The sequence below is a fragment of the Athene cunicularia genome (assembly GCF_003259725.1).
Source record: "Athene cunicularia isolate RWA chromosome 1 unlocalized genomic scaffold, athCun1 chr1_part1, whole genome shotgun sequence".
NCBI lineage: Eukaryota > Metazoa > Chordata > Aves > Strigiformes > Strigidae > Athene > Athene cunicularia.
This window is the reverse complement of record NW_020799091.1, coordinates 65,010,019-65,026,622: the sequence shown is the minus strand read 5'-3', so window position 1 is coordinate 65,026,622 and position 16,604 is coordinate 65,010,019. Positions and strand designations below refer to the sequence as shown.

The following is a 16,604-nucleotide window of genomic DNA, read 5'->3' as shown; positions in this document are numbered from 1 at the left end:
TGCGCGGCAGGGGAGGGAGGTGGGAGACGGGAGAGCCGTTCCTCCGCGCTTATAGCCCCGAGGTGCTTGGAGAAGGGGGGTCCGTGTCCCCTCCCTCGGGGTTCGTTGTAAGCGCCGTGGTGCTACACACGCGTACAGTCACAGGGTCAAAAATGGGATTGAAACAGATTTTAGGAGTTTACGTGTAAACTCTGTACTTTATCGTCCCACCTCTGTCACTCTGCGATTGCCTTATAGTGGAAGTGCCGAAGAGTCAGCCCTGTCTGAACGTGAAATTTCCCTGGAAATTGCAATTCCGAGTTTTATGCATTCCCCAAATACAGTCTGAGCAGCTTGGCACGTAGTTTTTGCCTAAAACCTTCTGGTGCCTGCCTGTTGGGCAAGATAATATGTGAATGCTCGTAGTATACTAGGCATGTATGAATTATAAAAGGATAACTCATTTCTGTCATACCTTCTGTTATTACCACAGCTGCTGTTAGCCTACTTTAGAATGTGTTAGGAGTGTTTGTGAATTTTTTTAAAGCCTAGGGATTAGCTCTGTTTTCAGGGAGCAGGAAATTGTTCTACATCTAGTCAACCACAGGAGACTCAAACCATAATAAGAGATTTTCACAATGGCCAGACAGTAAGTTATGATGAGGTAAAGCGATGTTTTACACCAGAGAATACTAGGTTCTTTGTACCGATAGGAATGAAGGGACTGGATTGTGATTTCTCTTGTTTCTGTTGTTCTAGCATAAGCATTTATGGGTCTGCACAGTGGATTAGGCAGTTGATCTGCCTAAAATCCAGCAGCAAAGACCTCACACATGCTGGTGTTTCAAAAGTCTGACACTTTGTAGAAGGAATATTCATTGGCAAATAGAGGCACTTTTATTTGGTCTGAAGTCTGTCTTTCACTGAGACAAATTCTTGCAGTTGCTTTCTTGCATCTGCATTCCATGGCTCAAATGCTTCCAGAGTGACCAGGGGATGGATAACAGACCTTAAGCATTCAAATTCATTCTGCAAGGGAAATAGTATATTGTAAAAATACCCATGAGCAGCCAAAGACTGAGAGAGATTGAAAGCTGTATTTGAACTGGACACACAGTTGGATTGAGAGATCAAGTTGTTCTTGGGAATGACAAAAGAATACGGAGACCAGCCTTTTTTTCTGAGGAAGTGTAACTTGCCATTTTAGGGTCAGGAACTGTCCCAAATATGAAGTGAAGATTTGACTTCTTTAGCAGCTAAAACCGGGGTGTGTCTGCCCTTAGCTTCTCCAGAATGATTTGCAGCTTGGTGGCATTTTGTGGTGGTCCAGATGCTCCGTTTTTCTTGGGGAGTGTTCTTTGAATTACAGAACTGTTCTTTAAAGAAAAATAATTTTTGAAAGTTATCTTAAAAAAAAAACCATCACTGAGATTTTAAAGGCTGGAAATCCTAGATTAGTTTGTGCATTTTGTTATTTCGTTAAAAAGCAGTATTTAAATACAAGAAAATACATCAGCTGATCCCTCCATTTAGAGCATAGCAGAGAGATGGATTGAAACACAACTAAGATCATGAGAACTGCTTTGAGTCTGATCTTTTCTAAAGTACATTTAATTGATTTTGCTTGTAGCCTAACACTTCCGTCATTCGTCTTTATAGTATGTAGTTACAAGTTATTAGGAAAAAGTAGAGCAGGAAACTTTGATATAAAAAGACTAGATATAAAGATAGATGTCACTGTTTCCACGATTACCTAATCCTGCTTTTATGCACTTATGTTATTGTCTTCATAGTGTGTTATAGTTTTTCAAATATTTTAACGTCTAACACTATGAATATTTCATTATTAGACTGGGAAATGTTTGCCTCTTTATATTACTATGAGGACCATTTACATTTATATATTCAAAAAACCCCACTTCCCTTTTCAAAGTCAGTCGTTTGTAGTAAGAGTTCTGTCACAAGGTGTTGTAGCTGTTAAACAAGTAAGTTATGATATACAGTTTCCCTGAAAATTCTGGCTATATTACAGTGGGTTTGTGCTTTCTTGTAGGATTACCTTTCAGGAGCATTACATACTGAATATAAGAGTGGCAGCTCCCGAATATACAAAGGTAATACCAAACAATGGTGCTTTGATGTGTTTTTCAGGGAAAATAAATACTAAAACTGTATCATTGCTAAATGTATTTCAAGTAGGTTTATATTTTCTGATTTTAAATAGGTAGACATTCTTGATCAGGGTTTTGTGATATCTGGGAACCTGCCTGGGAATGTTAACATTCAAATAAAGAGCACAAAGGATGCTTTAGAACAACGGTTCCCAACTTGATTAATTGCTCCTTGAAGTAGTTGGTAGCAGTCCACCTCATAATGCATACATTTGGCTTTAATTTCAAGATATGTATATGTTTAATATTTAGAATGTCTTTGGGCTTCTTGAGAAACACATGTTGCTGGTGACACAGACAGTGGGGTAAACCAGTGTATTTATCAGACTTTGGTTACAGAAAAATTAGTATATGAAAGCAAGCTGTAAAACTTCAGAAAGGCAAATCTGATTTGAAAACTAAATCATTCTCCCTATAGTTTAAGCTGTTATAATTCTTCATTTGTCAGGCTGCATCAGTGGGTTTTTTTTTTGTACATGATTATGTGGCAAGCATTTCTAATAAGCTGTTGTTGACTTCTTCATTTATTATTATTTTATATATTCCAGGTGACATGGACAGCTCACCAGAAAATACAACTATTTCTTCATCCAAATGTTCTTTAGAGTCAGAACTTACTGAAAGGGGAAGAGAGAACAGCATCAGATCTTCTAGTGAATTCCTACAAAGTTTTAAAGACTGGGATTGGTAAGAGGTGTCTTTTATTCAGATAGACTTTTATCATTTATTATCTCTCATAATCCAAATAAATCCTGAGTAAACAATATGTTCAAATTGCACAGATCTAGAAGTTGTTTTAAGATTCTTCTTTTCTTGTTAAGAACTGTTTGTGTTCAATGTATGAAATAATATGAATGATGATTTTGATGAGGGGTATCATCTCGCTCACTTTCTAATCTGATTTTGTGTATGTTGGAATTGCTAATGGGGCGCAGGGATGACATAAACTGAACTAGGTGATATAAACTGAACTAGGACGAAAGCAAATAGGTCAGACTGATGAAGAGCTTTAAGTTTATTTAGAGATAATTTGATTCCAAAATCCAAGAAATCTCTTTTCAGGGGCACTTTACACCAAATACAAAAAAAAAAATTTAAAAAAAATGGGATTTGTATTTTTAGCTTTCCTGGAATTTGGTGGTTGGAGATGAGAAAAGAGTTTTGGCTTTACCTGATGCATATATGTGCTTACAGCATGAAAATTCTGGTTATTGCTACTACTTTTAAGTCAACAAGATTACTAATTGTTGCGGTTAGAATCTTGTGAGTAATAATGCCTTTCATCGAAATGAATTAACTATGAGATTTGTTATCAGTCAAATATCAGAAACTTAGATTGAGCAATGTTTACATTTTTATACAGACTTCTCTCAGTGCTCTATATTTAGCATGTTAAAAAGAGAATGAGTAATTTCAAATGATGGCTTTTTTTGTCTTTTTTCAGTTTTGATGATGAGCAAAATTCTTTTTATGATTCAAGTGGTTTAGAAATAGAAGAAAAGACCATTACTTGCTCTGAAACTGATGCAGTTCAAAATACAGCTATATACATGGAAACAGGTAATAAATGTTGGATTTTAAATATTTTTACAAAACTGTGTGAGGTATAATACATAAACTTGCTAGTAATTGTATTTCTATTCAGTTCAGAAATACAATAATCAGCTAAAATCTGTTTTAATTTGAGGTTTAGCCTTTCGTGTAAGTATGAGAAATTCTTTTAGAATTAGTTTAGGAAGTCCGGACATACTTGATGCAATACTAACGATATATTAAATATATACTATATATTTATACTACATATACTAAATATATTTTAAAAAGAAAAAATCAACCTTTTATGAAACTGGTTGCCAGGTGACTTCATAATATACTTTAAGAAAGAGGGTGGGTTTGGGGTTTTTTGTTTGCTTCATTTTATTTTATGTAGCTGCATTAATACAATTCTGTTAAGTCATATGTTTTTTGCCAGTTTAAGGATAGAAAATGGGCAGTGGGTAGAGAGAGAGCATTATCTGTTGTTCAGTTAACTCAGGAAATGCTAACTAGAAGATTGTAGCAGCAACCAGCTGGCATTCATTCACTGCAAATATTTGAAAATGCCATAATTGGAGGAGTTTGTGAATCAGTGTAGCTCTGCCCCTTGTGGAGTGTTAGGTTTAGAACAACATTGATGTATTCTTTTTGAAAGTGTATCTGGAAGTATGGAGACAGCCAGCCAGCCAGCCAACCAACCCCAGAGTGGCTAAAAGGAATCTCAGAAGCCAAGAAGATCAATGGAACTGTAATAGATGCTCTCCAAGAGTTGTATTAAATGAGTGGGGAGAGTGTAAGAATTGCTTTCTGAAAGCACATTCTTCTGGGAAAAAAAAAAAAAAGAATTCATTGCAGCAGGAAAAATGCATGGTTTACAGTATTTGGGATCAAAGGCAAAATAAATACAAAAAACTGGTAAATATCAAACACATTTCGTTTGGATATGACTACGTTTTTTTCTGGTTTCTTTTCTCCGATTCTGTTATAATTTCTGTGGCATTGAACTAGTTATGCTCTCCTTCCTCACCCCTGAAGCAGACACACTGGCAGAACAGGTTTGGTTTATTGTCCTGCTCCAGCTGTGATGAGTGATCAACCACCAGGCTGCCTAACATATACCACCAGTTAGCTCTGATTACACCATTTGCTTATCTAGTAACCTTTTTCCTGTTTCTTGATGCTCCTTCTCATTGACCTTGTCTCTTCCCTAGTTGCCTGCCAAATAAACAACCTATCCTTACTTTTTCCTCATTGGCCTGAGTTTTGCTACATCTCTGTCTGTTGTGATTTAACCCCCATGGGCAACTCAGCCCTGCACAGCTGCTTGCCCACTCTCTCCCTGCAGTAGGAAAGGAGCAAATCAGAAAGTGAGAAAACTCACAGGTTGTGGTAAAGACACTAATAGGTAAAGCAAAAGTTTGCATATGCAAGCAAAGCAAAATAAGGAATTCATCCACTACTTCCCATGGGCAGGCAGTTGTTCAGCCATCTCCAGGAAAGCTGGGCTCCATCCCATGTAACAGTTACTGGGAAAGACAAATGACTCATATCTGAAAGTCCTCCCCTTCCTCCTTATTCCTCCAGCTTTTATTGCTGAGCACAATGTCATATGGTGTGGGATATCCCTCTGGTCAGTTGGGGTCAGCTGTCCTGGCTGTGTCCCCTCCCAACTTCTTGTGCACCTCCAGCCTGTTTGCTGGTGGGGTGGTGTGAGAAACAGAAAAGGCCTTGACACTGTGCAAGCACTACTCAGCAATAGCTGAAACATCCCTGTGTTATCAACACTGTTTCCATCACAGATCCAAAACATAGCGGCATATGAGCTACTGTGAAGAAAATTATCCCAGCCAAAACCAAATTTGTATTTCTGATCCAATCACTTAGGTAACCTTCGCCTGATGCACCTAGATGCAGTTGACCTTGCAAGATGTCTTTCCCCAAAAGATCCCAATACTTCCCTTCAATTATCTGTGGATTTTGGCCGTTTGACTGTTTGTGAAATTCAGCCATTCCTCACTGTGCTATCTGCAACTTTCATCAGCTTCTTACACTGTAATCTGTCATGTCTAGCAGTTTCTCATGTTGTGTCCAGTAGTTTTTCTGAAGTCTTGTTCTATTAACTTAGATATCAGGCCAAGGTTTAGTCAGCAGCGAATCGCTTGCCTGAAGCCAAAAATAATAGAAGATTTTGGCTACATTATGATTCAGCCTGTGAATAGATTTCATACAGTTTTTTATGGGATTTCTATATTGAAGTGGAGGGCACAGTTTTACTTAGAATAACTCCACTGATTACTGATCAATTCAGACAAGACATGAACACAGCTTTGAGCAATTCTCCGTAATTCTTTAAGAGATTACTTTCTCATTTTGATACCTCTTGCTCTATACTTATCACTCTAAATGTCTAAAATAAGTTTTTGCTGTTTTGAAACAAAAATCATGTCATTATTTAGGACTAATTTTTTAATGTAAAATGTGTTTTTCCCTCCCATAGGCAGCGCCTTACCATCCCATTTTGCTGCAAATACACAAGAAAATAGTGACCAAAATATTACCAATGGTTTGGTAAGGAAAATTTTGGGTGGAACTGATGCTCGAGCATGCAATAGTCAAGGCTTAATACTGCCTCACATCAGTCAAATTTATGATGAGTTACTTGTCATACATCAGAAGCTTCAGGTAGGAACTGGAATCGCCTTAAAAATTTGGGGGAGTAATGTTATGAAAATTCTCACTTTTGACAGAGAATCCAGAAATTACTTATATACTAAATCACTGTTGCTTACATACTAAAACTTACTTATATACTCAAACTGTTACTTTTACTATTACTTCTACTAATCACAGTTACTTAGATCATCATCCACCTCTTCCCCTAAATTTATTGACAAAGTGGTGCTTTGACTTGCATAGTGGGTAGATCTGATAAAATTTAGCTTGAGGGAGTTAGAACACAGTGCTTCTACATCCAAGAGTGTCTTGTGGCACACTGGAGGGAAACACCTGCAACCATTGCTTCCCCTGAGAGCATCTGAAACTGGTCCCCTGACTAGGCATTCAAGGGTGCTTGCCCTCATGGCCTCCTGCGAAACCCCTCCATTCTGCCTTATCTTTGCTTTTATGCTGCTGGGGAATCCCAACAGATCATCCCCTAGCAGGCCTAGGCCACTAACAGAAGAACCTCCTCTATAGTTTTATTCTGTAATAGCTCTCATGCTTCTACTAGGTTCCTTGCCAGGACTGTCTTTTGTACCATATGAGATAAAAATAATTTTGTATCTCTTTTTCCTCACCACTTTTTCAGGGATGTTTCCCACTAATTGAAGAAACAATATAATAATCTGGTGTTTAGTGTAGACAGTCACATTAGATTCTGTTTTGTCTTACAGTTAATACCATTATCCAGAACTTTTGGAAACAGAAGCCCAAGTTTAATTGTCTAGGTTTGTACTTGAACAGTCATGTAGAGTTAAATTTTGTATTTTGGGAGGCCGAGCCATCCCAACACACATCGATGTCCTTTGGGTTAACATGTGGGGAAACTGAACATAGATGGCCATCAGGATACTTTTAATTAGTAAGCTATTGTGTAACACTATAATTTTACAAAAAGCTAAGCTTATCTCTGGGAGAGAATAATCAAATTCAGATATAAATTGTGACAATTTCACAGGTTTTAAAGACTACATTTTTTTCTTCATATAGAGAGAAAGTTCAGCACAGCAGGAGTATGCTCTGCAGCTCCAGAAACGAGAGCATTTTCTAACAGAGCGAGAAGCATTGGTTTTTAGACATGAAGCAGCTTTGGCTAAAATAAGAGATGTTGAGGAAGAAGTTCACACAAAAATTGGAATTATAAAAGAGGTGCAGTAATGTATTTAATGATTTTTATTACTCTACATGCCATTTAACTTGTTCATAGTTACCTTAAGCCATCACATGTTTGTCAATATAATGCTTATTTCTTTAAAGTGCTTGAAATCCTCAAATGAAAGGTTTACATAAAAAATAACAAACAATATTGGTAGGGTTTTTGTATGGCTTCTATTTCAGAGTGGTGCATGTAGTTGCTGATGGGTAGGTACATTTTACTGTTAAAATTTAGAAAAGAAGTAACTTGTTTCTAAAATAGCAAAAACCATATGACCAGTATTAGAAAAGAATTTGTGGTCTATCTGTAATTGTATGTAACTTAAATGAGTATCTTTGCATTAGCTGTAGTTGAAGTAGATTTGCTTGAGAAGGCTTTAAGACACAATGAGATCTTATGACATAACAGCTATTGCAGAGAGCATTAGCAAAAAAACACTCAAAAAGTTCAAAGGAAGAAAATATCAACCTAAATTTGTGGGTGTAGTTGGAATTGAAATGGTATGATTTTGGTACATTCTTGTGAGTGTTTGCTCTTGAATTTAAGTCTTGTGAAAAGTTGTGGTTATTATCCAGTAGATCACCAGGTGAAGTCCTTAAATATATGTACTTTGTGTCAAAACCATAAGTGGAGAAGTTACATTTCTTTGAAGTGTGCAGATAAATCTTTCCCACAAGTCGTTAAGGGAGGATAGACTAGATGTTAAAAAGGGGAAGAGGGTGTCAGAGGAGCAGAACTTCAACTTTTGAACAGGGAAGGAATAGGTTAAGGTGTTAATTTAGATATTTCAAATCTTCTGAGCTTGTAAGAATGTCACACCAGTTAGACAACAGGTTGATGAAAATTTGTGGACATCAAATGGAGTGTTAGAAGATTAAAAAAAAATGTGGTGCTTTATTTTCAAGAGGGAAATAGTTGTACAGCCATCAACTTAATGTCAGTTCTCTAAGTAAATAAATAGATCCTGAAACAGTCTATGATCAAACCATGGGAAGTACAAAGCAGAAAACAATGCAGTAAATACTAGTATATGTTATTCATAAATTCTCAAATCAGCCTCATTTCTACTACAGCAAGGTAACAGGCATTGCTGGTAGAGGAGTAGTAGTTTTATATATATATGTCTGAATTTAATTAGAATTTTTTTATACAGTTTTGCAAGGCATTTTCATGATCATATTAGGAAAATATAACAAATATATGTGGTTGGTATATAGCTGTAGTGAGACAGTAGTTCACAGTAAAGTCAAAGGAATGTACATAGTGCATTCTGGAATATCTTTTCAGTCCAGTATTCAGTATTTTCAATAAGAAGTTTGATTGTGAGAAAGAGCACATTATTAAATTTGAAGAAAATAGCAAGGGAGGGGGTATTTCACAAATGCTGAAAAGGACATTAAGATTAAAATTGACCTTGATAAATTGAAGATACAGTAGGTCTGAAAAAAAACAGTGTACTATTCAGAAGGTATGAGTGTACAGTATTGAATTTGAATAAAAATACCAGCTACAGAAATAGAGGATAATGTGTGGATGCATGATTTATACAGGATGAATCGAGGGTAAATGTGCCAATCTTCAGCTACATAAAAGGCTGCAACAAAGAGGAAGAAACTAATATTTTTTCATGTCTGTTATAGAGAAGTAGTAGTAGTAAGGGAAAATTAGGTTAAGTATTAGGAAAAACGAAATCTAAAAGAAATAGTTAAGCATGCAAACAGGTAGATTGGTAAGGCCACAGTGTTTCCAGTATTGGAGGAGTTAAGAACAGACTAGGCAAACATCTGGCAGGAGTGAAATGGTATAGTGGGTTATGATATGGATGACACCACCTGATTTGAATATGGAAGTGAATTGCTCAGACATCCTGGCATCACCTACAACCCTGTGGCTTAACAACTGAATTGGTTCTGCTTACCTTTTAGTTTATTTTTTCTCTGCTGATTTTTCCTAGAGGAGCTATTGAACTTCAAATAAAGGTCTTAACTGTGTATGTAGAAAATGAAAGTGAAACATTCCATATGATGTGACAGGTGCACTCAATTGTATGTTGGCAGCATCAGCATGTTTACTGATATGAAAAGGGGATCTGTCATTTCATACAAACGAGAGAAAACACCCTCAAGTTGCACCGGGGGTGGTTTAGATTGGGTATTAGGAAAATTTCTTCACTGAAAGGGGTGTCAGGCATTGGAACAGGCTGCCTAGAGAAGTGGTTGAGTCACCATCCCTGGAGGTAATTAAAAGATGTGCAGCTGTGGCACTTAAGGACATGGTTTAGTAGTAGACTTTGCAGTGCTAGGTTAACAGTTGGACTTGATGTTCTTAAAGGTCTTTTCCAACCAGTAATGTCTGGTTAATATTCAAGGATCACTTCCTCCAAGCTCAGCAGTGATATATTCCAACAAGGAGGAAGTCAGGCAAAAACATGAGCGTGGATGAACAAGAAGCTGCTGGATAAGCTCAAACACAAAAAGGAAGCCTACAGAGGATGGAAGCAAGGACAGATAGCCTGGGAGAAATACAGAGAAACTGTCTGAGCAGCCAGAGATCAGGTTAGGAAGGCCAGAGCCCTGATGGAATTAAATCGGGCCAGGGACATCAAGGGCAGCAAGAAAAGCTTCTATAGGTATGTTGGTGATAAAAGGAAGACTGTGAAAATGTAGACTTTCTCCATGAGCAAATGGTAGACCTAGTTACCCGGGACACGGAGAAGGCTGAGGTACCTAATGACTTTTTTTGCCTCAGTCTTCATCAGCAAGAGCTCCAGCCACACCTCCCAAGTCACAGAAGACAAAGGCAGGGACTGGGAGAAGAAAGAACCTCCCACTGTAGGAGATCAGGTTTGAGACCATCTAAGGAACCTGAAGGTGCACAAGTCCATGGGACCTGATGAGAGGCATCCACGGGTCCTGAGGGAACTGACAGGTGAAGTGGCTAAGCCACTATCCATCATATTTGAGAAGTCGTGGCAGTCCAGTACAGTTCCCCCTGACAAGAAAAGGGGAAACAGAACCCCCATTTTTAAAAAGGGGAACAAAGGAAGACCTGAGAAACTACAGGCTAGTCAGTCTCATCTTTGTGCCTGGCAAGATCATGGAGCAAATCCTCCTGGAAACTATGCTAGGGCACATGGAAAATAAGGAGGTGATTGGTGACAGCTGACATGGCTTCACTAAGGTCAAATAGTGCCTGACAAATCTGGTGGCCTTCTACAGTGGGGTTACAGTGTTGGTGGATAAGGGAAGAGAAACTGATGTCATCTACCTGGACTTGTGCAAAGCATTTGACACTGTCCCAAACAGCATCCTTGTCTCTAAATTGGAGAGACATGGATTTGATGGATGCACCACTCGGAGACTAAGGAGTTGACTGGATGGTCGCACTCAAAGAATTGAGGTCAACGGCTTGACATCCAAGTGGAGACTAGTGATGAGTTGCGTTCCTCAGGGGCTGATGTTGGGACCAGTGCTGTTTAACACCTTTGCTGGAGAAAACACCTTTAACACCTTCGCTGACACCACCAAGCTATGTGGTGCAGTTGACATGCTGTGGGGAAAGGATGCCATTTGGAGGGACCTTGACAGGCTTGAGAGGTGGGACTGTGTAAACCTCATGAAGTTCAACAAGGCCAAGTGCAGGGTCCTAAACATGGGTCGGGGCAATCCCATGCACAGATATAGGCTGGCCAAAGTGTAGATTGAGAACAGCCCTGAGGAGGAGCACTTGGAGGTATTAATGGATGGAAAAACTGAATATGAGCCAGCAATGTGCACTTGCAGCCCAGAAAGCCAACCGTATCCTGGGCTACATCAAGAGAAATGTGGCCAGCAGATCGAGGGAGGTGATTCTCCCCCTCTACTCCACTCTCATGAGACCCCACCTGAAGGACTGTGTCCAGCTATGGGACCCCCAAAATAAAAAGAACATGGACCTGTTCAAGTGGGTCCAGAGGAGGGTCATGAAGATGATCAGGGGGGCTGGAGCACCTCCCTTCTGAGGACAGGCTGAGAGAGTTGGGGTTGTTCAGCCTGGAGAAGAGAAGGCTCCAGGGAGACCTCATAGCGGCCTTCCAGTTCTTAAAGGGGGCCTACAGGAAAGATGTGGAGTGACTCTCTATCAGGGATTGTATTGACAGGAAAGGGGTAACAGTTTTAAACTGAAAGAGGGTAGATTTCAATTGGACATAAGGAAGAAATTTTTTATAAAGAGAGTGGTTGCCCAGAGCAGCTGTGGCTGCCCCCTCCCTGGAATTGTTCAAGGCCAGGTTGGACGGGGCTTTGAGCAACCTGGTCTAGTGGAAGGTGTCCCTGCCCATAGCAGGGGCGTTGGAACTAGATGGTCTCTAAGGTCCCTTCCAACCCAAACCATTCTGTGATTCTGTGAAAACAGAATCACAGTTTTTTGTAATTATACGGAAGAATAAGCTGTAAGTAAAAGCTTTAGTTCACAACATTTCCCACATCTTGTTTGAGAACTGCACATATTGATAAAGTCTGTTTTGGGTAGAATCTGGAAAAAATAAGAGCAATAGGCTGTGCACGTTGCTCTCAGTTTCTTTGTAGATTCATCTTAATATGCAGTGTGGATGTTGGGTTTTCTCACTATTTGTTGAATGTGCAAATTTGGCCATGCGGAATTACAAACTTGTTCTTTGTAAGTTCGTCCTATTATTTTAATACTAAAATGGAACTTAGCTTAGAATAGTTTCTAAAATAGTGTCTTCTAAATCATGTTTTTAAATTTTATATTTCTATAGCAACACAAGGCAGAAGTTAAACAGCTGACAGAAGCCTTGAGAGAAATAACTAAAGAAAATAGGAGGCTGAAGTCGTCATTTGGCACCTTGAAGGAAATGAATGACTCTTTAAGAAAACAGGTAACATGAGTTATTTCCTGTTATCAATAAGTTTACAAGTTACAGTCAACAATTTAAAGTGTTTGAATAGCTTAAGTTTGCAAATTGCTGATTTTTTGTTTCTGTAAGACAAAAATTGCATGAATGACTGAAAGTACTTTGCACATCTTTTTCTAGTGCTTGAAATTTAGCCTCTCTGATCTTTTACAGTATAAAAAAAAGTTAGACTTACTCCTCTGACCTGCTAGCAACAGCTAATTGTTAGGAAGGACAAATCCATGTCCTCCCTGAAGCAAACTGAGAACAGATGGAGAGAAAGTATTTTACAACATAATAGAATCCACCCTGTGCTGAATTGCTGTAGGATGATATTTCTAAGTTCATGTTTGCTCAGTATTTTCAGTTATTTTTACAAATTTTAATTAAGGCAGTATTTTCTCAGTTCTTAAACTGAAACAGTGGTTCATCATAACAGAGAGTAAGAATTTTCATCTCACTTGATTGTTAAGACTGACCTAAAATGCTGACCCACAAATTGCTATCTAAACTATTTGACCTCTGCTTAGTCATTGAATTAATTATAGTTCTCATAGTCTGAGTACAATAAAAATCTACAGCAGAGCCTTATTCTTTCTTTTAGAGAAGGTCAGACCTAACTCCTGGAATGTTGATGGTTCTGGTGCAACTCATCTGTCTCTATTTCCTCTCACTGTAAAATCTTTGCATTTCTGTGCAAACCGGAGGCTTTGTGATAATCATGCTGTTCATTGCTGTATGCATAGAGCATGTTTCTCATATTTTAATGGAGGTTAAAATTTCCCTCATCTTTTCTCACAGAGCAAACTGGTTTTAGCATGGTCAGTAACTGTTTCGTCCTTCAGAGAAGAAAACTTTCACCCTCCCCATTAACAAAGCTATTGGCCCATTCTTGAAATGTGTGCTCCATTTTTATTTCACTTCTTCATGAAAAGTAATTAAATGTGTAGTGTCTGTGTATCTACAGTGGCATTGTAGGGCTTATTCTTCCCCTGCAAACTGAAAGGTTGGGCTGTAGGTCAACAAAGAACTACTACTGTTTTTATTCTGGAACAGGTTGCCCAGAGAGGTGGTGGAGTCTGACCTTAAAAGATATACTTAAAAGCTGTCTGGACATAGTCCTGGGCAGCTGGTTCTTGGTGGCCCTACTTGAGCTGGGAGGTTGGACCAGGTGACCTCCAGAGGTGCCTGCCAACTTCAACCAGTCTGTGATTCTGTCATTTGTTGAGGAGGTAGATGATGGGTTTTTTTCTATCACTTTATGTGCTCAGAATTAAAAACTTGAACTTTAATAGTTTAGCTGCTCAGCAACCAGATCAGATTATTTCAGTGTGATAATTAAGTCAAGAAGTGGGTTTTGAATTTACAGATACTTTAATATTTTCTGATTCTTGCAGTTAAGTGATGTAACTGAGTTGAACAAGAAGCTGGAAAGTCAAGCAAGAAAAGTACAAGCTCGTTTAGACAATCTACAAGTAAGCTTTGTTCTTATATGTACCTGCTTGCTTTATAGCTAACAAGTGAAATATAATTTATTGTTACATTTTGTTGTAGAGGAAGCATGAATTTTTAATGGTACAGAAATCTAAGGATATATGTCAAGTGGTGCAACAAAGTAAACCTGTCAAGCAGGAAAAAGTGATGGTAACATCAAAAATTGCTAAGGTAAGAACTGGGCAAAACGAAAGGTTAGTTCAAAAAACATTAGGTGATGGAACATTCATTCTCTGTGTATCTGCTAGAAATTAGAAAATATAACTTCCAATTTTATGAGTGAATTAGTTACAGTGAGAAAAGATACAGATTATATTGAGGGAAAACAGACATTTAAGAAAGAATTAAGCTTGATGCTAAAAATAAGTCTGTTGGATTTCATATTTTTATTTATGTGTTCATATTTTTATTTATGTCCTCTTCCTGTCACATCATCTGTCAATTAAAATGATAACCATCTTATACGGTAACTGGTTTCTTTTGCTCTGTCAGAGCAAATATTAAACTTATTCTGGTTACTGCTACAGTACAGCACTGTTCTTAGGAATAACACCAGCTACAAAGTAGTCAGTCAGAAGTATCAGATAACTTTAATTTTCTAAGACAAAAGTGATTGTACTACTGTTTGGTTTTTTTTTTTTAGAAATAGTCTTTAATAAGGGAAGGGGAATAAAGGCTGTGTTCATACACAGTTCCAAAACGATCACCTTGTTTTCCTTAAAATATCTTCTTACATCACTTGATGAAATACTTTCTGTCTCCATGTTGTTCCATTTAGTAACAAGTCCTCTGGTAGTACTCTGCCAACATCTCCCAACTGGTAATGATTTTCTCCAGCTAGAGGCTAAACTGTGAAATGGGAAAGAGATATTTGCACCATCCTACTTAATTAATCTACATCAGATGCCTTAAAACTGTGCTGTCTATATATAGCCATCATATTTCTCTGTTTACATAGGTTTTAGTGTACTTTGGTTGCAAGTGAAATGTAAACAGTATCAGTAGTTATAGTTCTGAGTGAAGAAGAAAATAATTATCTGAAGGTAGATACAGGAAAACTTTTAAAGTCTTTAGAGAACTGTTCTTGCAGCCTGTCTTCAGGTACCTCTGGATATCTTTCATAGAGTATTTCACTGCAGTGGGACAGAATGACAGATTCATGAAGTCTTTGTTCTTTTTCTAACAATGCTAGTTGCCCAGTTAAATTTTAGCAACAGTGGATTGTATGAAATAAAGCAAAGGAGGTCCAGTGCCTCGAGATAAGAATTTCCACATGCAAAGGACATTAAGATTTGGTTTCTCCTTTAACTCATTTGGCCAGAATTATAAAATTGAGTGACTGTGTACGTGAAATTTTTTTCTTGGACCTTTTATAACCGTTTGTCTAAGTACAAAATAAACTATGTACATAGTTTTTCAAATGCAGAAACCATCACAAATAGTACCTGTTCCGCAGTTTGGGGGGAGTGAGGTGTGTGAGAGCAAAACGATGCAGGGTTCTTTCTAGATCTCTGTAAGAAAGGTCTGAAAACTAATGGCTTAATGAAATAGCTGTTTTAATATGACAGAGTAAGAGGAGGAATAGAGATAGCAAGTAAATCTTACATCCCTTCAGATTCTGGGAACCGAATGGGTTTTTCCCAGGGCATGCTGAGCAGGTCCTGTATGCAGAGAGAAGCCCCTCCATTTTGGTCATTCAAGCTATTATGTAATTTTCTTACAAGGAAACAACTATTCACAAAGGACATTCACAGGAGATCTTCTTATTGCCCTTTTAGAGAAAGGCAAGGCTGGGCAGGAGGAATGAACACTGGTACCAAGTGGGAGCTGCCTCCAGGCTCTTGTTACAGTGAGCTGGCTGAGTTTATCCTGCAGCCAAGCACAGGATAAACTGTACAGTTGATTGATCTGTGCAGCACAGCACAGGCTGCACCTATTCAGATTAGCTGTGATGTGGATCTCTTGACTCTGGTGTACAGTAGTCTCCAGGTCAGGATCACCACCTTCCATCCCTTGATCCACATACAGTTTACCTTTCCCAGAGATATTAGAAGTTACAGGTTATTACTGAGATTATATTCTCAAACCCTAGGCACAAGGCCCAACAGAGCACATGCAGCCTGTTCACGATCAGTATTTCCTCAAATATACCATTTTCTACAGGCTCCCAATACAGTAACTTAACTCCCAGGTTTTATCAGGCTTTATTTGATCAGATTTTATCATCATTTAAATTATGCATAGTATTTCAGAATTAAAGTACTGTCATATATTTCAGTCTGCTAGTGTTTTGGCTTAGAAAAATAATTAACTTGAAAGCTGAAATATCTGATGATGTGGATGTATTACAGCTACCATTGAATTCACAAGTTTATGAGCTCTTAACTTTTCTTATGGATTGGATCTCAGATCAGCACCTTAGCAAAATAAAAATAAAAGAAGAAAGAGAGGACAGTCATAAATTTTTGATTACGGAGACCTCCAAAAAAGCCTTCATCCAGGAAAGGTGTATGAAGGTAAATGGATTTGGATTGTTTATGTTAATATGTTTTCAGATTTATGGGGTTTTTTAATTAATTCTGATAATATAACAAGTTGGTCTGTTTTCTACATGTTTTGGATACAGTAATTAATCACTGTTAATAAGTCCAAATTA

The 16,604-nt window shown here is 38.0% G+C and overlaps 1 protein-coding gene across 3 annotated transcripts in view; it reads left to right on the top strand.

Moving 5' to 3' along the window:
* The first annotated feature begins 1,994 nt into the window (after window positions 1–1,994).
* CCDC138 (coiled-coil domain containing 138) overlaps window positions 1,995–16,604 on the top strand; it is a 37,247-nt gene continuing 22,637 nt past the window's right edge. For 2 of the 3 annotated variants that reach the window (XM_026856240.1, XM_026856234.1), the window contains exons 1-9: window positions 1,995–2,093; window positions 2,699–2,837; window positions 3,595–3,710; window positions 6,184–6,368; window positions 7,395–7,553; window positions 12,320–12,439; window positions 13,852–13,929; window positions 14,009–14,119; window positions 16,300–16,464. In XM_026856240.1, coding sequence (XP_026712041.1) covers window positions 2,704–2,837; window positions 3,595–3,710; window positions 6,184–6,368; window positions 7,395–7,553; window positions 12,320–12,439; window positions 13,852–13,929; window positions 14,009–14,119; window positions 16,300–16,464 — 1,068 coding nt within the window. In that variant the 5' untranslated portion in view covers window positions 1,995–2,093; window positions 2,699–2,703. The remainder of the gene's footprint in view (window positions 2,094–2,698; window positions 2,838–3,594; window positions 3,711–6,183; window positions 6,369–7,394; window positions 7,554–12,319; window positions 12,440–13,851; window positions 13,930–14,008; window positions 14,120–16,299; window positions 16,465–16,604) is intronic. The other variant, XM_026856248.1, reaches the window with a different exon arrangement.